The sequence below is a fragment of the Sinohyriopsis cumingii genome, chromosome 15 (genome assembly GCF_028554795.1).
Source record: "Sinohyriopsis cumingii isolate HCF-2022 chromosome 15, ASM2855479v2, whole genome shotgun sequence".
Classification (NCBI taxonomy): domain Eukaryota; kingdom Metazoa; phylum Mollusca; class Bivalvia; order Unionida; family Unionidae; genus Sinohyriopsis; species Sinohyriopsis cumingii.
In genome coordinates, this window is record NC_142975.1 from 45,987,226 (window position 1) to 46,014,133 (window position 26,908).

A 26,908-nucleotide genomic window follows, 5' to 3' on the forward strand; every position below is an offset into this window, starting at 1 on the left:
TCAGCTAAATATTTTCGTCTGGCATTCGAGCGAAAAGGGTTTACATGAATGGGTGAGTCAATGAGAAATTATGTTGATTAATTTAAAATGTTTAATTGAAGGAATGTAAATAGTTATTAGCAAATTACGGTCAATTACCAGATATTGTATCACTCAACTAAAAATTAATCATTATATTTTATCTGCATGAAAACCGGTTGCTTAAAAATAATAATCAGGTGAAAATACGGAGATGTTACGTGTTTAGGCTCGCATAAACAGTAAAAAAGAAAAAGTGAAGACAACAAGCTTTGTAAAATTTAACAGTTATTTATATTCCCTTGATAAACAATGTAAAAATGAGGAAAACAACTTACGGTTTTAAGAATCTAATCCAAAAATAATCCAAGAATTAAAAATTAGATATCCTAATAACAAAATATTCTAATGAATTTGAGTCCGAGTCCCGACGAAAATCCTAAATGGAAAGCGATGACACATGCTATAGCCTTTAAGTACGGATGTGTCTACAGTTCTCTGTTTAACCACAGAACATATTCGAGTTTGTGGATTCCGAATAAAATTGAAATAAATGTCTTCTTGTCTAAGAATTATCTATTATGTATGAGCACTCAAATATTTCCAGGAAAAAGAATTAATAATTCCATTAAAAAAAATTGAACTAAATTGGACCCAGAAAAAACACATTTTAGTGTCGAAGGTAAAACGCCCAACTGAGATTATGTCTCTAAACATCGGTATAAAACCAGATTACTGCGCAAAACAGATGCCCGGATGAGGGTTAACCCTCCTGTAAAACCAGAATTTCTAGAATGTCATAGAAGCTATTTACGTCTAAAATCACGTAGTTCAAGTCAGCCTCGGTTTCACTATTATCAATCACACATTAGGAATTTACAAAAAAAGAAGTTGTTTACAAGAACTGTTACTAATTTTGAATCATGGTCAGGAACCAGGTCATCATTAGGTATTTATGACAAAACAGTCAGATCAAACTAATTTCTGGAAAATATCAAATTCTTGTGAACAAAATCATATTAATTTAACATGCAATGTAAAAGAAAATTAAAATTTACAAACAGACAATGAAATTAAATCAAATATAAATCAAATCAAATATAAATAACAGAGGGGCCTACCATCTTTGAATATATCACGACGATACTGACTATAAATGCATCGTTCTATAAGTATAATGAAATAAATTATCATTTAGAGTCGTTTATCTCATATGGAATATTCCAAAGCAAATTTACATAAAAGTGGCATAAGTCATCGTTTGGATGAACATATATTGGTACAATACGCCTCTTTAAAGACATTTAGGTGATAGTGTACATTGCACAAAGTATACAGGAAGTTCAAAGTTCAAACACCATTTCTTGAAAATTGTAGCAATTTTTAGTAGATGACTACGAGCAAATACCAACTTCTGAAATTTCCACTTCCATCTGCTGTAAATGCGCACTAATATGATTCGGATCGTTTATAGATTGTATAAATTATATACTAAAATTCAAGCTAATATTAAAAGGTAACTATTTCCTCCATATCAAGTATGATGTTTTGAGAAGCTAAACTTATGTCTGGACCTTATTACTGAACAGTCAAAATACCAGAAACCTCGTACATATTAAAAGTAGACTCACAAATATGAACATGCAAAATTAAAAAAACAATATGCTAATCCACAACTAATAAAATTGAATAAACGTTTGTATACTATTTATAATTAATGAACTAATATTTAAAGTCATTGAAGGCTACGAAGTATGATGTGACCTCTGAAAACAAACAGGAACGCCTATATTAATACAATACATTTAACAGCATTCGTTGGACTCACCGTTATTATTGTGGTGCTTGAAGTCGTGGTGGTGGCAACTGTGGTATCTAACCAAAAAAAAAATAGTTTACAGTGATAAATTCGGCTGTCGAAAACATTAATACGAATTACGACGATATATATCTGTCAAACAAAGTAAATAGGGTTTACAGCAATATAATATACCTGTCAAACACATACTCTGTATAAGTTGCAGATGTCTCCAATTTTGGAAGGTGGAAACACGTCTGACATTTCTAACCCATATCCATGTTCATAGCACACCATGTCTCTTGAGGCTTGCGTAGTGTGGGGAAATTTATGTACCACGCAACGTTTAACATCAAAAATACCATTAATGTAATGTTGGACCTTGTATTTGCTTGGAAGAAACCAGCAAACTCATAAGTCTCGGATAATATGGGGAGTTTACACCATTATTGACGAAAATGCATTATTCTTTTCCATTCTAGAGCAGCATTTCAATTCCCGCATTCTTCGAAGAAAATTTGGACACTATGTAATACTTGTCGTCTAGCTATGTGTACGTTCGTGAATTCGTGCATATGTTCTACTTTGAACATTGAGATATGACTGGGATAGCATGTGGATGTACCGTTTAAGAATGTGTATATATTATCTGTGGAGTTCAGGGTGGGTGTACTCGAATTATTGTACGATGATGTGTAACGACTTTACGGTCATAAGCTAAAGGTTAAAGCCCAAAACGTTTGTAAGACAAAGAATTTAGTTGTCAAAGTTATAAACAAAAATGTGAGATTAACTTAACTAATTATTATAAAGGTCTATGAAAGTCATAAATGAACGGAAAGTGCATGAGGACATCGTGGCATCAGGCAATGATTATTACGATCCCAAAGCCTGGCAAAGATTCCCAAAATGTGGCGAGTTATCGGACAGTCTCCTTGCTTTCAGTCTGTTTTAAGGTACTGGAGCGCCTGATTCTCCAAAAGAATTGGTCCAGACTTGAAAAATATAATAAATGTGGAGCAAGCAGGCTTCTGGCATGGCCTTACCACGTGTGAACAAGTCCTTGCCCTGGCTACGTTTGTTGAAAACGGTTTTTAGAACAACCCTAAAACTGGAGTTGTTTTCCTTGATCTAACAGCAGCACATGACACTGTCTGGCATGCAGGGCTGTTGTCGACAATTTCCAGAGTATTGCCGCGCTGGATATTTGAGACTATCGAACTGTTCGTTAGCGGCTCGTGGAGGCGTTTGACTAACGTACTCTCACAACAGCATGCTCTTTCGCCGAGTTTATTCAATGTTTATATCAATGTGTTACCTGTAACACAGTCCGGCAAATTAATGTATGCAGGTGACATTGCTCTTGGGATCCAAAATTGCTCATTTACTGAGCATGATGATTAACTGAACAAGGACCTGGAGGATGTGACGGACTTCTTCCAGAAATGGCGTTTACAGCCAAGCGCAACAAAGACCTCAATAATGCAAATGTGAACCGTGAGCTTTGCATCCTACTGAATGGGCAGCAATAAAAGATGACCCGACACCTACGTACCTTGGTGTGACTCTGGACAGATCATTGACATTCTACAGCCACCTGCAGAAAACTGCAGTAAAACATAGCATACGAAACAACCTACTCCGCAAACTCGCTGGCTCAACCTGGGGCGCTAGTGCTCAGGCACTCAATACATCAGCACTGTCCCTTGGCTATTCAACAGCTCAGTATTGTGGTCGTGCCTGGGCTCCATCATCCCATACCAAGTTGATTGATGTCCAGCTAAATACAACAATGCGCATGTCTCTGGAACACTATATCCTACTATTTTACCATGGCTGCCGATACTCAGCAACAATCCTACTACACATATACGTCGCCAGGAAGCAACTAAACAAGTGTTGTTTAAGCTCTGTGCCAGTGAGAAATGTCCACTGTACATGAAAACATCATCTCAAATCCAACAGTCCGCTTGAATTCGAAATGCCCAGTCCGGTTAAGTTCGTTGCCGGAGGGGATGACAGCTTTTGTACACCATTCCCTCATAGGTGAGCCATCTGTCTTCCATCCTGGCTTCAACCTTCCACGTCATGTGTGGACCACGATGCACCGCTTTTGGACAGGACAGGGTCATTGTGCAGTTAACCTTGACTTTTCCTGTTTCTGTGGAGCTCTACAGACCATGTCACACTTTGTGAACAACTGTTCACTAACAAAGTTTCCCGTGGACTGAAGGCTCTGCACCTAGTTGACGAGGACGCTATTAAATGGTTGAGCACGCAATGCACACGATAAACTATACATATATTTAGTATGGCCAGAATTTCTTTGAAAAGTTTGTAACAGTCCTGGAATGACAGCAAAGTCTAAATAATGAGTGATTTCCATTTCAACTGAACCGTCGAAACAAATGTTTTTCTTCTCAAATAATATCGAAGTGCAACATTAAACACGTTTACAAACTTACAACAGCAAAACAATAAATGTGAATGACTCTAGAGTCGGAATGAAACTGATTGCGCAGTTCTCTCTTTATATAAACCGTCTGTAGAGACTGCATTTCGTAAGGGACCCAACTTGATGGAATTTACTATCATTTTGCGTCGAACTGGCCGAGTCATGTGACCTAGCCCTACCAATGGGAAACTACTGAATCCTTCCAAAAACCTCAAAACTGCATAAGACATTGAGATCGTAAGCCATCGGTGCCATTAACTCTTATTATTAGGATTAATATTAATAATTGTCGTCATATTTGTAAGTGTTTATTTGTAGTTCCTATGTAATAATATCCTCTTACCAGATTCTAGTGACGTGTGCAAAATTTAGCTAAAGATATTTGGTACAATTTACAATCATGAACAAAAATTGTAACAAGAAGATAATACCATGTACCAGGAGTTACAAAAGTTATAGATATACATAACACGATGGATGACAATACCCGAGAAAAGTTCGTGGATTATCTTGCTACGTTACATGGTTCAAGTGTTGTCGAAACTATGTATACATGAATTTCTTTTCCACAATAAAAATGTTGTGTTTGTTTTATATAAAAAATATCCAAAATGAAAATCACATCTTCGGATCACATTCTGCCGTCTAACGTTTAATTTTGTTACTTTAAGACCATATACGGCAAAGCTATATCTTTATTTGTTCCTCTGTGTTGGTGTTTATATATATATATATATATATATATATATATATATATATATATATATATATATATATATATATATATATATATATATATATATATTTAGATAGATGAGAATTAAATACTAGGTCGTCATGCGAGTGTGGCTGCTACACACGAGTTCATATTGATAACACCGATTGAGTAGCATCATTTTTGGGTGATGTGTTCTTAGTGGTGAAGGAATATGGATGGGCTCGTGTGTGCAGGCAAGGCTATCGATGCCTCGTGACCTGAGAGAGAGAGAGAGAGAGATTTGTTCTTTCAAAAACCAGCAATAATTTTGTTATACTGAAATATAGGTCACCGGCCCAAATTACATTGAAATGTGAATATGAATGGTAGAAAGACGAAACATCCGAATTGTAGGATTAACTCCTTGCCTCGCTATTTTCGTAGATTTTTGCTAGATAAAGAGCAAAACAATGTAAGATTACTTTATTGCTATTAGTATTATTATCATTATTATTATTGGTTCTCTGCTTAAAATGTAATATATTATTTATTTCATTTGCATTACAATGAACGAACATAAACGTGCTACCTAGCAGCCAAACAAAACACTTCTGCTGTATCTGCACAAAAAGGGCACACCCTTTCAACACCGGGAATACTTTTAGATGTACGAACATTTGCCTTTATAGCGAAGGTTTCTTATCTGAATATACTTATGCAGAGAACACTATGCAAATTGTTGAGCAGTCTACATAGTATTGACGACGCATACCGTTTCTGGTCTTATTACAGAATCGTAATCTATGGATTGAATTGAACTCCCAATTCAGGTATTGTAGAATAAAATCTCCACCCTTCGATTAACATGAACGTTTTCCATTCCGTATGGAAACAGTAAATTCTAAACTTTATTTATCCTACAATCAGTGTTCATCCCATGTCAATTGTAGGTTAAAGTCTTGTTTGGGAATCTGTCACAGTAGTCTTTAATAAAAAGAACCACTACTTAGGAATTCTACTATGTGTCATTGTTTGAATTGATATTATACCTACCTATTTATAGATAGAAATATTTGTAGTGTGCGTCGTCATACCATTGACATAATTGCAAAAGTTGTGCGTCTAGCTTCAATGTCATTTGCTTTGTAAAACCCACTATCTTCTGACCCATTATTCTAAAGTGGTGTTATTTTACTATCTGATATTTGCAATAGAGTTTATGTGGATATTTTACCATAACATTTAAGTCAAGTCAACAAACTATACTGTACGTTTGCCGCCTGTGATGGTAATATTGTTTTTAAAAAAATAAAGGCATATACCAGGAGTTGTTAGAAGAGAACAAGCAACCAAGATATTTATATTAAAATACGTGTATATCAGACAATCAGCAAAACAACAGCTTTTATATGCCCTACAATACTCCAGCTTTTTCTGTAGATTCCAGATGTTGCATTATTCTTTTAGTTTATTACGTTTTTGTTGATATCTAACAGTACTTTCTGTAATAGTAACCATGTCATCTACATATATCAGTGCCAATAACAAAGACTGATACCAGACGGTTGTTCTGGTCTGAAATATGAATACGTTAGAAATGACGAAATTACAATAGGTGATTAAACCAATACATACCTAGCCGGGCAGTTAACTGTTTATGTTAAGCCATCTTGGGTATACGCGCAAGCTTTAACATATGCATACATGGCTTTTAGTACCGTACGCATTTTACTACTAATATTTTCATTTGTTAATTTATGATAATGTATTATATTATTCGGGTCTAAAGCTTTATTCATAATAAGTAAAAACAGTATAAAACCTACAACTTTGTTTTAACGTAAATTTCCATAGCAATGTGCTTATAGTTATTACAGTAGAACATTCACTTCTAAAACCAGCTCGTTCGATACCTAAAATATTTTTTCTTTGATCCAGTTAGCTAGTCTTTCGTTTAAAATGTAAATAAATATTTTTCTAACTACTGGTAAAAGGTTAATATTTGTACGATTTTCAGGGATATCTACATCCTCTGACTTGTTAATGGGTGCGAAAACAGCTATTGTCTAACGCCTTGCAAAGTAACGGTTTATCGAAACTAGATACTAAGACAGGTTCTGTAATATTTCCCGTTGCCGTAATAATATCACTAGAAGGTCATCAATACCACCAGATCTTCCCGAATTTAAAATTTTTACAAGATGTTGCACTTCTTCGTTATTTAGTTTCTTGTTCAGATTTTCATGCAATTTATAGATTTTGTCTCAGTTCAGTATGAAATGGTGATGCGTCCCACAATGTAAAATGAACAATACTGAAACGTACTGTTACCATCCACACTGTTCTTTGTTCTATTCAACGATGTATTTGAACTTTTTAACAGTCTATTTTTGTATAGTTTCCTTTTGTGCCTACTAATATTTTTGTACATATTTCTATAGCTATTTGTTTTGAAGATTATATTTCATGCAAATAACCATTTGTAAGCACGACGTATCTGAGCCCAGGACGTTGGCCTTTCCCTTGCAGAAAACCATGTTCTATCTGATATTTGTATGGTTATTTACGAAACTTTATGTAAACAGACCTGACATTGTTTACAAATTTGACGAGAAGTGACAAATATCCTAGTCTATTTAATATGTTTGATATTTTGTATATCAGGTTGGTTACCTCAAAATTATTCATTCCTGTACTAACATCTTTGAGGAATCAATTGTAGTCCTGCTCTGGTATAAAAGAAGAGGGTTTATATATATATATATATATATATATATATATATATATATATATATATATATATATATATATATATATATATATATATATATTTAGTTTAACTATGAGTATAATGGTACAAGCTAGATCCAAGAGAAATATTATTGGTTCTGTTTATATTTCCAAATATGAAGGTACTACATTTACATCCTAGCTATAGGCTACGTTCGTATCAATATCATTATTAATATAATGTGTAATAAACGCAGGGTGTGTGGAATGTATAAACATTGAAATCTCCACCAGCAGTAAATGTGACTTGGATGAATCATTTTATAATCTATTGATTCGGTTTCTATCTTGGAAACAATTAGTTCTGCATGTTTTGGCAAGGTATTAGCAGACATAAACTACACGAAAACTTAGGTCTTCCAGAACGATTTGTACGTAAGAGGAAATTTTCAACCATTTGTTTTATTTACTCTCAAATATATAGATGTTTAAATGGTGCCTTTTTATGTTCTTTTATATAGTTAGATAGCTAGCAATAGCTCCCTAATAACTTGCTCTATTAAGTTCTTTATCTCTTACGGTAAATTACGAAACCATTTGTGTCAATTTTATCATGGGTTCAAGTCTCGAGCAGTACACAAATAGTTTTCTTGATAAACCTTAAATATATTCCAGATGCAGAACTTAATTTCACAAATTCTCTGCACATTATGTATTACATGGGAAAATGGCCTCAACAGGCCCCTATTTATCATTTGTGTCTACATTTCCATGCACTGTTTTTTTACCAACTCCGAGTGCCTGGATGATGAAATGATAGAGAGCTATTCGCGCTCGAAGGACTGTTTCTGGAAGTCTTCGGACACTTGGATGTATGGTTCAATTAACTGTGAAACAGTTTGATATTCTTCTCTCTTCCGTACGTGCCTTGTTTCGGGCTGTCTTGTTAATTTATCTGTACTTGTTTAAACTGTTTCCTAATCTATGAAACGAGGAAACGTAACAATTCCAGCCTTGAACTTCGTTTGAAATATAGCGGGTACGCTCGTTCGATTTCAATACTCGACTCGTCTTTTTCAATGTGATTTATATATTCTCTTACCGCGTTTATCTTGTCGCAAGATTTTTGGCATTTGATTTCTGGAATGAAGTAAAATATGTTTTCTATGTGCGATAGGATTTTCTAGCTTATCAAACTTCTCGTTATTCAAATATTTTGTTGCTAGGCTTAACACTAATTCACTGAGGTTATTCTCGTTATTTGTAAGTTGTTGCTGTGCGCCTTTAATTCCTCGGCTGATATTTGTTAGTTCTTCAATTATATGCTGGAAGCGGACGACTCTGTCGTTTAAGCGTCTCGTGTCAGCACGGATAACACTCATGATCTATATACGATCATCTGGTCTTTGCAGACTATCAAGGCGGAATTCGGGACCTGGTTCCTTTCGATGCATAAATTGTGATTGAGGAAAATATGGGGACGTTAATCTCGCTTACTCTAAATGGCATTCATACAAATTGATTTATGTCCCTGATGTGTCTTGCTTGATTTCGTTTGTGCCATACGCTAATACTTTAAACATTTCAATCCGCATTTCCAAGCCTCTGTGTATGGATGGCAGATTCACTTTGACTGGTATTCAAACTTGAATTGTTTCATGGTGGCCTCCCTGGTATCTCCGTCCTTGGCCTGTAGGTCCCTCGTCTTTGGTTTGATTTGATTCCAAGTGAAACCGTGGCACAGAGCAGCATGTACGGAGAACACCAATCGTGGCTTCACCGTTTGTTAACAACAGCTTATTCTGGCCCTCTAATGCAATATTTCAAGTCCATTGCCTAAGATATGACAGACACTGTACACATGAACGATCTGGCATAACCTATTTAACTGTACTCGTCCAGATTATCCTATGTGTTTTAAGATGCAAGGTTCAACAAAGCTTTTAAAAATAAAATTAACATTATTTAAGGAAATTCACTATAAACATATTCTAATCAAATTACTTTCACAGTTAAAAATCGTTCATATTTCCAGAAAAAGAATTTGCATTGAAAAAAACACCCACCGAGATCGGTGTGTATACGTGTCACCTAACTCAGATATACTCACACACGCACTCACACATATTTAAAATAGAATAGGTAGTCAACATTAACATATATGAACATATTTGTTTTGGTCATATTAAATATCTAGAATGTAAAAGAAAATATTTCAAAAACAGAGAAAAGTAATAATGAACTAATTCAATTCCATGTCTGAGTTACACACATACACATGAATGATAACTTTTTAAATTCATATTTATGCAATTCTGTTAGCATTATCTAGCAATCTCTTGTAGAATGCAGTGGTTGAACTTTCCGTTCTGTTTCGTGTATATTTGTAATTCTCTGTAGTTTGATACTATCTACCTTTATTTATATTTTTCGGAGTTCGGATAGACAGTGTACTGAAATTATATTTCTGATGTTACGTGTTTAGGCTCTAAATAATAGCAACTAAAGAATGAGTGAAAACAACAAGCTTTGACAAATTTAACACATAATTTATTTCTCTGCAAAAACACTGTAAAAATGAACAAATAAGAACTTACGGTTTTAAGAGTCAAATCCAAAAATATCCAAGAATAATCCACGAATTAAATTTTAGAAATTCTAGTAGTGAAATGTTCTAATGAATTCAAGTCCGAATCCCGAAGAAAAGTCCAAAAATGGAAGGCGATGACGTACACTCTAGCCAGTATAGAGCTGATATGTACAGTTCTTTGTGAACAACAGAAAACAATATTTCGGTGTTTGAATTCCGAATAAAATTTAAATAAATGTGTTTGTAAACGAATTATGTATGTGAACTCCAATATTTCCATGTAAAAGAATTAATCCTTTTGAATCCAAATAATTGAATAATAATTAAAATATAACTCCAAATTGACACAACAAAAGAAACACCTTTACGTCCCAGTGTTTAGAAGCCCAACGGAGAGGTTTCTCTCTAAAGCATCACTATTAAAAGTAACTAATGCGCAGTTTCGGAAAGCCCAGAATAGCGAAATGAAATCTGTTTACATATTTAAAAAATCACGTTTCCCCAGTATGACCTTTATACAAACCAATCATTTTACTAAGAGAATTAAAAAGACAAATAATTATTTACTTCTCTCACTGATTTCTAAATCAAGGTCGGGATCTAAGTCAAAATTAGAAACAGTGTTTGTATTATTAGGCATTTATGAAAAGATTCTGGTCAAACTAAATTTTCTGGAAAATATCAGATTCCTAGCAAACAAAATTACATTACATTGACATGTAATGAGATTAAAAATATTAACAAAATAAAACTTAGAAACAGACAATTAAATTCTATCAAATATACGTAACATAATTAGTTACTAGATCGACATGTGTGTGTGTCGGTTTATATATATATATATATATATATATATATATATATATATATATATATATATATATATATATATATATATATATATATATATATATCTTTGGGGTTATTTTTTGAATAGATCATTGGATTATAACCCACATTTGTCAATCAATACTCATTCGCCATCATTCAGGACGGAGATTGCATATGTATTACAATAAAATTGTACAAGAAATAGAAAAAGTGAGAAAAAACTATACAATCGGTTTTTGCATGTAATGGGAAACGTGCATACCTACCGCTGCATAATGGCAAGTGTTTGCACATGTTTTCGTCATCAAGGTCAGTTTGTAAACCAAGACCTGAAAATATTTATTTGTCGGTCAGTAATAGTGAGATGAGCTCAAAACACACTCTCAGGTGTGAGTTTGGCCATACGATTATTTGTTTACGGAGTAACATATCTAACATTTTATCTTGTGTTTTGCATATCAGTCTTGTGTTTTATGCGTTGTACATAATAATAATAATAATAATAATAATAATAATAATAATGAGGAATTTGTATAGCTCCTAATCTTTAGAAGATCTAGGCACTTTACAGCATTAGACAACACCTATGCAAAATAAGAAACACCATGAAATTAGAAAACATAAAAACATGATGAAAACATTTAAGGCAGGTAAAACATTATTAGGTTTTTAAATTTGTTCTTTCCGTCGAAAAAAGTAAGTTTTAAGGTCACTCTTGAATGGGATCACTGTGTCTTTGTGTCTACGTTTAGTGGACAATTCATTCGACGTTGCTGGGTCCTGGTATGCAAAAGAACGTTGTCCATATGACTTCGTTTTCATAGTGGGAATAATGAGTATACGATTGTCAGAAGAGGAGCGTAAATATCTTGCTGGTGTGTACACATGGGTGAGGTGGGATAGGTATGTTGGACTGGGGTCCGACAGTAAAACAGAGAACAAATTTTGTGTTTGATTCTGGATCGAATGAATAGCCAGTGTAGGGTACAGAGCAGCTGGGTGGTGTGCTCTGATCGTGGTACTCTAAGTATGATCCGAGCAGCTGTGTTGTTTTCTGGATTAGATATTAAGATGAACCTGACAGAACTGAGTCACTATAGTCCAATCGTGGTACTCTAAGTATGATCCGAGCAGCTGTGTTGTTTTCTGGATTAGATATTAAGATGAACCTGACAGAACTGAGTCACTATAGTCCAGTCTTGAAAGTACTAATGAACAGGCAAGTGTTTTAGTGGCATCAACTGAAAGATATTTGCAAATGGAGCTAAGTCTCAGTTCAAGATATGCAGCCTTGCTGTCCAGAGTAACACCTAGGTTTCGTACTGACTGTGTGAATTTAATGTTGGTGTTGCTGATATTTATTTTTTAAGGTAAAGAATGTGAATAAGAAAATCTTTGTGTTGTGATTAGAATGGCCTCAGTTTTATAATCATTCATATGCAGCTTGTTACATGTCATCTATGATTTCACATCAGAAATGCACGTCTCTACACCTTGCTTGGTAGGATCAAATTCAGTTGGGTGGCTAGATTTGTATATTTCGGTGTCATCAGCGCACACTTGGTGAGACATTGGATGATGATATATGACATTTCAGAGCGGCTGAGTGTATAGGATGAAGACAACAGGTACAAGAACAAACCCCTGTGGAATACCACGACATAGATTAACTGGGTTGGAGTGTATTCCATTTGCAGACAAAATTTGTGTCCTATTGACCAAGTAGGACTTGAACCACAGTGAGTATGTATCATGAATGCCAGATACATGCTGGAGACGGTGAAGTAATATATCATGGTCTATTGTGTCAAATGCTGTATATAAATCAAGGAGGGTGAGGACTGTAATCTTTCCGCTATCCAAAGCAGGGAGAACGTCATTGACTATTTTTAGAAGAGTAGTTTCAGTACTGTGGCAAGGGCGATATGCAGATTGTACATTGCTAGAAAGACTGATGAATTCAGATGAGATACAAGCTGAGATAGAACAACCTTTTCTAGGTTTTTTTATATGAATGGGAAATTAGAAACTGGGAATTAGTTCTTTAAATCGTTATGGTCTAGTGTTGGTTTTTTCAGCAGAGGCTTTACAATGGCAGTTTTGAAAAATGACGGGAATATCCCTGATAAGAGAGTGGTATTAACAACTTCAGTTAGTCAAGGCAATATTAGATCTAAGCACTCAAGCAGCAGTATATTGGAATTGGATCAAGTTCACACGATTTCGGTGCACTCTTCATCAGGATTGTACGGACGAAATCCATAGAGACAGGATCAAATGCTGCTAATGATTGCTGCTCAAATTATGTATCCCAACTGTATGGTGATTACAAGTCAATTGAATTTGTGGTGTCAAGCTTATCTTTAATGGTTTGTAATTTCGTCACGGAAGAAATTTGGTAGTTGGAAGTGGTGTTCATTTGTTCCTTGACATTAGCTTGTTAGTAATCTCGAAGAGCTCTTTGCAGCTGGAACTTTCCATGATCTTAGTACTGTAGTGGGCTGATTTCACTGCAGTACAAATTGTATTTGTGACATTCTTCTTAGCGGCTTCATAGATTTGCGTATGAATAGTGAGTCTGGTGGATAGCAAAAGCCTCTCAGCTTTACGGCGGTCTAATCTAGCAGTTCGAAGCTGGTCCCTAACACTGCTATATCATGGAGAACACTTTTGAATTGATACTCTGCATTTGGTAGCTAGGGCATGTTTGTGAAGCAATGAACGCTGGCAGTTATCGAGCTGTTCTGCTGTAGGAGGTAAGGAAGTTGTTAGAATTGCTTGGATGTCATGCATTAGTTTGGTTCTGTTTATCATACGGAGGTCTCTCTAAGTAGCAGATAAAGGTGAAGGGTTAGGGACTGATACGTCAAGATGGCATATAATGCAGAGTTGATCTGATGCAAGTTCATGTTAGAACTGTGGAATTTTATCATCAGGCCTATGAAGAATCCAGTCTAAAATATGACCATGTTATGGGTGGGTTGACTAACTGACTCTTTGAGGTTGAAAACATTATTGGAATCGAGGAGTCTTGATGTGTTTGGGTTTCAGGGACAGTCAATGTGAAAGTTGAAATCTCCAAGATTAATCAGGTTGCTACCTATCAAATTTCCGTACTCCAGGAGATTAGGAAACTGATCCAAAAAGAGAGATTCAGTTAGCTTGTGTTTTCTACTAGGAAGAGGGCGGTATAGGCACAGAAATGTACGGACCTTTGCTCCAGTGTGAGTGTGGTTTGGACTAGTTCAAACGATGTGTGGTCGAAATTGAATGTTGTGGTGTAGTTAAGACGTTTGATCATGGAGTTCTTTGTGATGACAGCAATTCCACCTTCGCGAGGGTTACGGGGGAACGACTTGATGGAGTAGCCTGTGGGTGTTAGATCGGCGCACTTGGGCTCATCGCCTGATGTTTTTAGCCATGTTTTTGTCAGGAAAAAGACGTCGATATTCTGCTCGCTGATAAAGTTAACTATTTATGTGCGCTTTTCCGGTGGTCCTACTGTTTGGGTATTGAATAATGCTATACGCAGATGACACAAAGGTTGACGATTTAATTGGGATTTGAATTATGTTATCTAAATTAATGGTCGAATTTTTAAATTGTTGAGATGGAAAGGGCGTAAGGGAGATAACTGGAATGCTTCTTCCTATTCTACGCCGGCCAGTTTTGAAACAACGTTTCTTTTTTCGCTTCTGTTTATATTTAGGTAATTATGAATGCAGTCCCAGTTCGTTTAATCTAGAGCACAATGTAGTGAGGAGAGCCAAGATAGTGTGGAAAGCCAAGGAGAGTGGTCATTTAAATCAATTAATGAGGGTTCATGATAGCATAAACAGGGTGATTGGCGAGTATCACGTGATGGCGGTTTGTTCAAAAACAAAGGAAGCTGTAGCAGTGGAGCAAGACAGCTGAGAAAAGTCTAATTGTTCTCGCTTCCAAAAAAAGGAGATGAAGAAACACATACGAACTGAACAGCCAATATATTAAGAACACAATAACGTGGACGAAGACAGACAACAAGCACATATATCATGGAAACGTGGAAACGGCACAAAAATACGGAACAGCTGCTTCAAGCCGGTTAAGCGATAGCGGCCATCTTGAACATAACCGTAGATTACGATAAGCTATACATGTTTACTATCTTTAATATCAATATTATGTTTAAATGTTTGAATAAAATTCTGGTTGAATAAATTGGATTATGTGATTGCGTATTGCAGCGGAAGTCACTTGGCACAAGGTAACAGATTTGTCAAATAATGATATTGTGAAATGCAGCCGTAGTAATGACGTGTGAATGCTTATAAAAAATGTGCGATTAGATTCATTTTGAATTCGGATTTATATCTCCCATGTTATTGTTTTAATACCAGACTGCAGATCTATTTAATGTTGTGTTTTTATATAATATCAGAGGAAACATTTGTCTGGGTTGTTTGATGGGAATTACAAAATTCTCATGTGTCTGGAATAAAGCGACATTTCAGGATTATCGTTAATTTACTCAAAAGAGTTTCGGAAAAAGCCATTGTGATACATCAAGACTTTTGGTAATTTAGCACATTCCGGGCTATTTGTCATCAGTACGTTCAGGATCTTGAACTCATTTGGAACACTCTATTCCTTGGGGACTTGTGCTAGAGGTTTAAGAATAATTTAGGAATAATACTGAAAGTTCCTCTTAAAGTGTTTTTTATTTATACCTTAACAACTAAATTATACGTTAAGTTTCAAAGAACTTTGGTTTGCTTTTTCTATTCATTTGTTTAAGGCCAAAGAGTCCTTATAGTCCGAAACTTTTGAATATGTTGCAAAATCTAAATTACTTGGTGTGTTATTCTGTAATACCCAGTGTCCATACCGAATCTAATTTACTTGGTGTGCTGGTGTGTGTTATTACATTTTACCAGAGTTTACATTCTTATAAATTTTTCATTTGTGTTGTTTGTTGCTTTTTTAATGATTATATACTATTTAAGTAAATAGTTTACACTTGATCTTAACCCAAATCATGTTCATGGTGTACCTAACCAGTGACACTTTTTTATAAACAATAAAATATTAACTTAAATTTTTCCATGATTGTGGATTATATATTCAAAACAATATTAATGGTGTCTACTTGAATTTGAGTTAAAGATACAGTCTCCATTCAGACCATAACAACTTCCAGAATTGAAAATTCCATTAAATTGGCGTTTATATAAAGTTCTGATCTTGGTCAATTAGAGGGTATATAATTATATTTACCTAATTATTATTCGTTCTAGCCATACCATCTGACGCAAAGCCAGTCTTATTGTTGTGGTCAGTTTTAGCTTAGGTTAATTTTCAAATTATTTTTTACTGGAATTACCAAAGTGCTCAATAATTAAAGTGAATTCAGACAAGAAAAACTTTGATTCTATTATTGTGAGACGTCAAAAATGTTATCACATCACCATATTCCAAGCGATTGTCAGATTGGCATGTTCGAAATGAAAATAAAACGTGTACTACAAAATCACCCCAGCCCATTTACACACGTACGATAACAAAAGTTGCATGTGATAAAAATGCCCATTTTGACTCACCACAGCACTTTTCCATTGCATGAACTGGAGGCGGATTAGTGCAAGTTCGTGTTCTGTAGCCACCCACTGCGACATTATCACTACTTCGGCAAACCGCATTACATATTACAGGTCCCCATTCACTCCAGCCTGGAACGAAATGTCAGTAACTGCCAATATTACTATCATCAGTGCCACCACCATCGCCACCATACAGTTTGTCACTTGGATAATCAACATCATCAATGACAAACACATGGTATACACAGAGGTAAGTATTAGGAGAAATTAAAACAAGTGAACAGAAACACAAGTGACACTGTTTTCGTTTAGAAGAAGAAAAAAACAACGATGGTTGGTCTTCATTCATATGAGAAAATGCATTACGTTTGAACAAATAAGAAAAGCTTGCATATAATTTCAATGTAAGTTTGCATAAATTGACTTTAGTGCTTTAGATTTGTGTCATTTATACCTCCAAAAATTCCTGTATTTGTTTTTTTTTTTCTTCTTCCTTCGTTTTGTTTTTGCAACCGTTGATTCTATGGATTCTTTGTTAGGCTAATTACACATACGTATATGTGATCTACACTGTTAAGGATACCCCAAAAGCAATCAGTAAGGGAGCATCCCACCCTCTTTTCAACTTTAAAACAGAGAAAATAAAATTGACAGCAGAGAAGGAAGTGAGTTGTAATATAAAATGATATATTTTCAATTACACAATTGGACGTTTGCAGATACTCCTAGGACAAAATTATTTTCTGTAAACAAACGAGTGGCCCCTACAGTCTCATTCTTTCATCGTATATTCATGCCTGCTATTTTTCATTTACCTGCATATAAACGTTAGTTACAAAAAGTGACTTTGGAGCATAAATCAGGGTCCGTTTAACAGTATATAGGCCATCAGCTCATAAATGTCAGTTTCTGTCAGTGCCAATGATCCCCTCTACAGAAACGTTACTGCACGGACACATAGTCACTTTAAAGCAACACGCATTCAACGTTTGATATTATCCTCGCTATCCTTTTCATTTCTTTTTTCTTGTCTTTCTTTCTAAACCTACATTCTCTATGTAATCCCTAATGTCTCATATGCTACTTGTCCCATAAATGTGACCATTAGACCAAAACATAGTTATCCTGTACTCCCATGCTAGAATTAATATCTACCGCACAATTCTTACCTTTTATAATGAACCATTTTCATTTTGCTCTCCAGTTTTTTAAAATCATTCAAAATGAATTGAGGTAACGGATGTCTTTAAATACACATTCGAATTGTAGGTTTCTGATTTTAATTAAATTTATTTGTAGGAAAAGGTTATATAGTTGTATCAAATTCACGACAAGTTGTCTGGGGTTCTTTTTTGTGTTTTGTTCTAATTCAGGGGAGCAAATAACAACAGAAAAATTATAATCTGAAAGTCCAGAAAATAAGAACCACATTTCAAAAAGTACCAATAATGAAAGCATTTGTAATTTCTGAAGGTATAGCTTTATTTTACCATTACCTAGGCCACCACTACAGTATACAAAATAGAGTATCATGTGGCATTGTAGGTGTTAAGTTCAAAACATCATTAGCAGGAGAGATGTGCCAGGGGCTGTACAGGCAATTTTGCAATGATAAATACTAAATTTGGACAGAAAGTGGATGAGGATATAAACTGGTTCTTTGTTAGAATATAATTATCTTGCAACGCGTTGATAGATACGCACCGCATAAAGGTTGGTGATACGTTGTTTTACTATAGTGGGTAAAGAAGTAGACTGCCTGTATTAATGCCTGGCAAATCTGTAACTGTTGTTTAGCTTTATATGGAAGGTTTATGATGCAATAATGAGTGGGATTGAAAACAATGACACCTTGTCATTATATAACAAATGGAAGTATTAAAAAATGGTATCCATAGTTACTCCACCTCCCAACTTGCAATATATGTTTATTTAGAAGCCTCCACAAGTTCATGTAATGCAGGCTTATTTGGTCATTCGTCAATTTATATACCTTATTTCTTGTCTATTCACATGTGTGCATACTGAATTATCCTTCATGTCAGACTCTACGTGAATGTTTCTTCTTTGGAGATTTTACTTTCTTAATCCTCATTTCATCGTAAGTTTTGTTTAGATCTGAAGCAAATGTATTGCAAAAGACAACTGTAAAATACAATCTGATTTCAAAGTAATGAAATTAACTTACTTGTTATCTAGCATCACCATAACGTCATCGTGCAGTCTTACCTTTATATGAAACAAAATTTATGTCGATTCGGTTTCAGCAAATAATTACTTTTGTTACGTGTTTAGGCTCTCATAAACAGTAACAAAAAAAGGGAACACGGCAAGCTTTGTAAAATTTAGCATTTATTTTATTTTCCTAGAAAAACAAGGTAAAATTGAGGAAAAGAACTTACGATTTAAAGGATCAAATAAAAACTTAATCCAAGAATAATCCGAGAATTTAAAATTATAAGTGCTACTAATAAAGATGTCTAATGAGTTTGAGTTCGATTCCCTCGAAAATCAAAAATGGAAGACTATGAAGTATACTCTAGCCAGTATAGTATTGACGTGTCAATAGTTCTGTATTGTACCACAGAAAATAATATTCCTGTGTTTAAATTACAAAAACAAGTTCAAGAAATGTCTTTTTCCAAGAATTCTGAATAAGCATTTAAATATTCCCAGGGAAAATCATTAATCTCCTAGAATCCAAATATCTGGAAGAAAATTCAAGTATTAAACTCCAGGTGGTCACAACAGAAAAAAATATCATCTTGAAGACGAAGTGTTTAAAAGCCCAACTAAAATTATTTCTCAATACACCACTATTATATCAAACTATTGCGCAATTCCAGTAAAACCGTACATTCGAAATAGAGGCTATTAACATGTATAGAGTCACGCACAACCAGTACAGCTTCGATTCCACCCTTTAAATCCACACTAAGAATGAATAAAACAAAATAAAAAAAGAATTTGTTTACTTCAACTCTTACTATTTCTTATAAAGATAAGGAACTAGGTCAGCTTCTAGACACAAAGGTCTAATATCAGGTGTTTACAAAAATAGTCAGGTCAAATTAATTTCTGTATAATGTAAAATTCCCGTAAACAAACTTAAATTACTATAACATATAATGGAATAAAAAATTAAAACTAACAATCAAACAATTAAATTAAACCAAATATAAATTAAATCAAATATACATAGCAGTTTAAAATTAATAGGGTATACAAAAAATTGTTGAGACTGTCCGATAGTAAAAGATTTTAATGGATTTAAAGGAGAGTGGGGTAACAGTAAACCTTGTTACAAAGAGGGTTACAGACAACCGCGAGAAGATAATAGAGACTGTGATAATGAGACCAATATATAGAGAACGCTACAAATTTATAACATAAACATTACCAAGACAAAGCATTTATATCGGTATGAACTTTGGAATAAGCGGTTCAATTGTCAATGCATTAAATGACGATTCACAATCTGACAAAGCAATGAAATTACTTATTGTTCAACCTTTTGAACTTATTCCTTAGATAGCGAAATGTACAAAACCATATAGATTCCGGAATAAAGAAGCATTTGACGTTGTTATTTAATCCCACGTGCGTTCTTTGATTTTTATCATTGTGAGCATCAAATGAAACGCTTTCATCGGTTCGATATACAAAAAGATAGGAAAGTGAAAACAGATGAAACTATGCAAGGAAGCCATCTGAATAAGAGATAAAAAAAGAGTATAGAAATATCAGATAACGATTTAGATATTCGGCTGATCTAGCATCTACAAGTATGACATATGTTCTATGTACGTGCTTGCAATCGATTTTTATCCAACTAATTTTTTTAATCTTGTGCAGACTCAGCATTGTTGGTGTCGTCTGCAACCATTTATCTCCCGTCAAGCTCTCTATTGCACATATAAATAGCATACGAATGGCAACATGAGGTGGGCCCCGAGTGACCGAGTAGTCTAGAGCTCTCTCCGTTACGGATCACTGCCATATCACTTCTGTGTGGGTTCGAGTCTCGGATTCAGCTAATGTGGGTATGTGAGAAAGCTTGCCAGTAGCTTCTCGTGGGTCGGTGGTTCTTTCTGGAGTTTGCCAGGGTTCTTCCTCCACCATTAATACTGGCCGCCCTGTATAGCCTATCGTGTGCTGGAAAATGGCGTTAAACCCCACAACAACAACAACAGCAACATGAGTTATATCCCTTGATGAATTTGATAACGATGGTAAAGCTGAAAAACAGAAGTTGATGATGATTACCAAAAGACGAGTTTAATGAACGTTCAGTCTTTAAAACTGTCTAATGGTGGACTTGAAACTACAGAATAAAATCCAGCTAAATATATCTCAGAACAACGATAACTCAAGATGTGATTGCTTAAGAGTTTACTATTAACAACGTTAGATTAAGCGAATCATCTCTGAAAACACAGGCAAGATTACTGGCGTTAAACACTAGAACAACAACAAATCTGAAAACATTGGCAAGAAATAATAATAAGGATAGTACCGAAGTTCATGTATAAGGTTATGCTATTTGTCTTTCAAGCAGTAAAAGAAAGAAATGACATTTTAAAACTCAGCAGTATATAAATCCAATGTGTTGGCAAAGCATTGCTAGATTTTAACCAATGAAATTGTAAAACGTAAGAGAAGTTTCAAAACAGACATTAGTCTAAATATCAAAACTTAATGACAAACACATTTTAAAGCTCCGGTTCTCCAGAATTTTGATGTACTTCTGAATCTGTATCAATCACGTGTGCGTAATAACATCATACCAACTCCTCTGACCAGAACCAAGAGTTTCTCTAATTGGGTTATCTCATTTTGTTACTTCATCTTTGTCGTTCGTGTTTTTCAAAAATTGTATGCCTGTTCTTGTTTACCCGTCGGAAACTCATTTTTGGTCGCACCCTCCCTGTTGCTGTCTTTTTATCTAAAGACCGAGGATCATGCAAAGTTATCTTTATATATTCATGTGGGGTAGCTTGTGCTTTTGAAAAGAAGTATTTGAACGTAATCATGTCCATATTCCCTAAAAACCAAGTCTGATGAATAGTTCGCAGAGTATGTATATCGACTCCATTAAACACAACTAAAGTATTGCATTTATCTCTGATCACTTTAGGCATTTGTGTATGTCGATGAGTAACATAAATCACGTCTGTGTGTTTAGGTCTGCCTCGAGAATATATCCGAGCTGGATTTGACTGTTTGTCCAACATTACGTCATCGTATACCACGAGATTATTAATAAATCCATCGGGGTCATTTACAGATAGGGCTTAATCAATCTCGGTGATAAAATTAATATCATTACCATCCTCGTCCAACAACATTGTATTTTCATTAAAATCTTTAAGCATATCGTAGCATCTCTGATCATCTAATGATGGTGCCCTAAGTATAACTTATCTTTCTTTAACCATCTCATTATCGGAGTAAGCAGTAATTGTGTTTTAGCCGATCCAAATGGACCTGTTATTATTATTCTGATGGAACTCGGTAATGCGGAAATATGTTTTATTGACTATTGTTTTCGTGTTGCTGAAAAATCGATCACATCTTTGTTTTAGAAATTTAATAAACAATATCGATTTATATTGCGATTAATGCAGAGCATCCATTCTTACACGTGGATTAACAACACTAATAACAAAAATTAAAAGGTGTGCACTTCCATGTAAATGTGTAAAATGTTTCGTCTCGTATGAAGACAGGTTGTGATATCGCTGCTTCGTTATGAAACATTACCAGGAGCTAGATGAGGTAAGTATCCAGGAGAACAAAAACATCTTCCTGGATATAATTATTGTTGTTGAACTCGACTTGATATCCGACTTGAGATCAACCAAGACCTGGGGAGCATCCAATAAATGCGATTGATCAAGCATGTCAAGTTCATGATGTAGCTTATAGAAATAAGAATTTACAAAAACGACATATTGCAGATATGAAGTTGATTCACGCCTTAAATTCAAAAACAAATATCTTAGAGGTAAACTAGTAGTAGGGGCTGGTAATTAATCAACCGATTATTATTATATTGAAATCAATTTATTATAGCCCAAGAGGATATTGGAGGATTAGAGCAGAGATTAGTAAACTTTCTGATGCAGCAAACGTCACACGTTCTGAAAATTGGTTAACACGACATGCAATATAGCAAATTTACCTACCACCAACTAATGAAATTCAGCATGCACAGTTTGATATCAGGGCTCCAAATGAAGATCATGAAGCAGATGTTTTTTTACCACACGATACCGTTAAAATTGGTAGATGTCAATCGTGTACACAGAAATACTCGTTGACTGGTTGACGTTGCAAGTAGATATGACGAATATAACGAAGCAGAATCACTATCAACTAAAACAGCAGCTGAAGTTGTATCTGATTTTGAACGAATTTATCAACGAGGACCCTTGCGATGGCCACATTTACTACAGGTTGATCCTGGCAAGGAATTTCTTGGTGCAGTATCATCTCTGATGAAGAAAGCAAATGTCAAAATCAGAGGAGGACATACCACTATGCATCGTGATCAGGCTATTGGTGAACAATTTAATCGAACACTTGTGACCAAACTTACTATTAATTCTGTCTACGGTAAATTGTCTTGGAATATTATTTGAATACTTCCACAACATTACTGTGTTACAGCTTGCACAATGATTATTTTGTTATTGTTTCAGTGTCGTGATAAAATCAACATCGAGAGTTAAGTGAAGTTTTATTTTGTCACATTGTTTATAAGTAATTTTTTTCTTACTACATTATTATCAATAACATAATCGCTATTATCAGCAGTTTCTGTAAATCTATAATAACCCTCCGCAGCTGAGATATTCTTCTGGCTCGAGACACTGCTAGATAAACTAAATACGATACGATCATCAACAATCTAAATATTAATATCATAAATACTTAATCATTTTGACGAATGAATCGTTATTGCATATCCTAGAGTCCAAGGAGTTTTTTCTTCGTTAACGTACTCTCATCAATATTAACGAAAATTAGTACACAATAAATAATGTTTTAATCACATATAGCCGAAACAGACAAATGTCCTACGTCATGCCCGGTGTACATGTGCAAGCACCATACAATCTATGTTTGACTTGAGAAGGATGTCCAAGAACATGATAAGATCAGTTGTTTGAAACAAACTGTTATTTTGTCTTTCATTTAGTTAAAAACCGCTTTTTTGCTCGCGTCACCTACTCCCAGCCCATCTCCCAACTCTTATACACCGTACATGATATCAACTATCAGAATATATCTATGATGTGTATATCGTCTCTTCGCGGATTATTCCCAGAGTACACTATACTGCTTTTGTAGGCAACCTTTCTCTTCATCAAAGATAATGAATACACTATAATACTGTTGGCTACTGGTGTTCTTATATGTAACATTATTTCGAGTTGCGCGGTATTTCCCGTATTCATTGTTCCAGTACGTCGGTAATTTCCGGCAGTAAGGAATGTACAAAATTTCAGATGAATCTTGTTGCGCCTTTTGTTATATTAACTACGAATTTTCAATATTCGTGACAAAACACTTAAAAGGTTCTCTTTTGTTCACAACTGTTGAATCTGTCATAAATAATCGTTAATATATTCGTGCCGATAAGTTGTGGAATAATGTGTTATTTTTCTTCTTCTTCTTCTTCTTACTATCAAGCAGTTGTACTTTGTTATTGAATTACGTATCATCTTTAACATTTATGATATATTTTCTGTTTTATAGGTAGTTTGAAAGTGTGAAGTTATATTTTATGTTGTTTAGATTGACTGGTCTGCAAAGCAAAGCATGCTCCTGAGAATAAAGGGATCTATTTCTTTTAACAGACACCATTTGGGTCAGAATTTTAATGAGGCCGCTTTAGCTTCTAATTTGGATCAATCAGGAACAAATGATCACTGTGATACTGTTTTAAGTATAAATTCTCATAAATTTAAACCGGGTGATATATGACAATCACTTGCTGCCTTACAAGTAGAAGATCAAGAGATATCCTTTTTGTTTCAGGGGGCTATAAATGAAACTGAAGCCACACAGGAAGGAATTTGTTCATGGGGTCCGTACGAGGAAATGGAGGCCACCTGAGGTACCCTCTGGTGTACCCTCTGGTGATGTGTGGTCAGTTAGCTAACAGCTTATTATTCCAATATTGCATCGACATGAAATCCTTAGTCTAATCCAGGAAACGCCGCTTTCTGGTCATTTAGGAGTGAATACGACCCATCACAAGATCTTAAATTATTTTGACTGGCCGGAACTTACATGTGATATTTCTCGGTTTTGTAGATCTTTTTAAATGTGGCAAATGGTAGGAAAATCCAATCAGAAGATACCTAAAGCTCATTTGTTCCCTTTTCCAGCTTTCCATAATCCTTTTCTTAGAGAAACGAGTAATTATGTCGTCCTTTTATCTCATACCATGTTAGCCCAAAAGTAGTTGCTGATGATTATGTCCACAAATTTACTAGAAGCTGTTCCTTTGAGGAATATAAAAACCCAGACCTTAGTTGTAGCTTTGATGATTTTTTGCGGGGTTGGGAGTTGGGGAGGGTTTGTCATATTTTGACTCTCATAGATACAGGAAAAGAAACCGAAAAAAGTGTTCAGTTGTTGCTGCTTCCTGTTAAAGAATTTGTTCGAAATTCTCTACAGAGTTTACAACTTGGTCCATATAAAAGTGTGGAACAAAGTGAGTGACTTAAAACATTTGACTTTGATTATTCAATTTTATTTAAATAAATTTATATTTTTGAAAATTGAATGATTGTTGATTGACTTTTCCTGTTATTTAAGTTTAATTCTGTTAGACGTAACACCTTACAGCTATAAATCAAAATTAAACTGTATTCACCTGGTCGGAGGTAGTTTTCACACTCAACTGTTCGAAGAACCTGACCGTGACACCATTTGCCGCCATTTTTGGGAGATGGTCTGTTACAAAAGCGTATTTGTTCCATCTGGCCCTTGTCACAAGGTTCTGTTGCTACCCGGCAGGTGGTGTTGCAGGATTTTGCGTAGCAAAGAGAGATATTTATCCATTCACTCCATCCCCCATCTATAAAAAGGAACGAATATAAAAATAAAATACAGTAAAACATGGATTCGAACCACACATCATTTAAGAAGCAATGCTAAATATCATTCAAAATCCGAAAACCCCACCCCCTAAACAAATTCAGAACTGAACATTGACACTATTCAAACAAAACAGACCCACCTCCACACACACACACACACACACACACACACATAACACACACACACACACACACACACACACACACACGCCAAAATGAGAATAAGGAAACCAGGAAAACTAACTTATGCAAAACAGCAGCACCCAAACCAAACACACCTTTTCAATAAATTCTAGTAGGCATTATAATAATAACCAGGCACCCATATATCAAACAAATGAATTACCCAAATCCACTAGCACACCAGAGGAAAGGAATAATCAAGCCAACAAATGAAATAGGTACGCTACAAATGGTGTAATCCGGTTCATTAGTGAATTTGCTAATAGCATTGTACATAACACAAAGAATGATCATGTCCCAATCGACATGACTCATCAAGTGCTAACCAAATTAACAAACAAATTATTTTCCTATCAAAACTCGAGATCATAGTAAACCATACCAAAATCATAACAATAGTACATATCAATAATCAATATGTATCCCACTCAACGTAAATGCTTCGTACTGTGACAGTGGAACTGCCGCGGGATCATTAAGAATATCCCCGAGCTAATCCAAAATATAAACTCCGACAAACCTAAACCTGACATTATCTGCTTACAAGAAACGTATCTAACTCAGGCACCTAAGACCACCACCAAAATTCCAGGATACTCAACTGTATATTCTAAAAATTGAACAAACGCTAAACTAAAAGGGGGTGGTGGTGGTGGTGGTGGGTAGCAACGTATATTACTGACTCACTTCCAAACACCTCAGAAGTTACCCCAGATTAAAGCCAAGATGCATCCAGACAAATAGAAATTCCAGCCATCATAATTAACACCGGCCAGCATACTTTATGAAAATGACCACTGACAAAGAGGAAAATCTTATCATATGCGGAGATTGTAACGCCAATTTACGTAAAATGGTGAGGAATAACGCAAAACCTAAGGGAAAACTACTCGAAAAATGGGCAACCGAAT

At 35.0% G+C, this 26,908-nt stretch overlaps 1 protein-coding gene across 2 annotated transcripts in view; it reads right to left on the reverse strand.

Moving 5' to 3' along the window:
• Positions 1-26,908, reverse strand: part of LOC149781731 (netrin receptor UNC5A-like) — a 56,643-nt gene that overhangs the window by 17,113 nt on the left and 12,622 nt on the right. Inside the window, exons 2-5 of one of the 2 annotated variants that reach the window (XM_089935842.1) lie at positions 25,589-25,792; positions 16,699-16,827; positions 11,386-11,448; positions 1,847-1,893 (exon numbers count right to left, since the gene is read on the reverse strand). In XM_089935842.1, coding sequence (XP_089791968.1) covers positions 1,847-1,893; positions 11,386-11,448; positions 16,699-16,827; positions 25,589-25,792 — 443 coding nt within the window. The remainder of the gene's footprint in view (positions 1-1,846; positions 1,894-11,385; positions 11,449-16,698; positions 16,828-25,588; positions 25,793-26,908) is intronic. The other variant, XM_089935843.1, reaches the window with a different exon arrangement.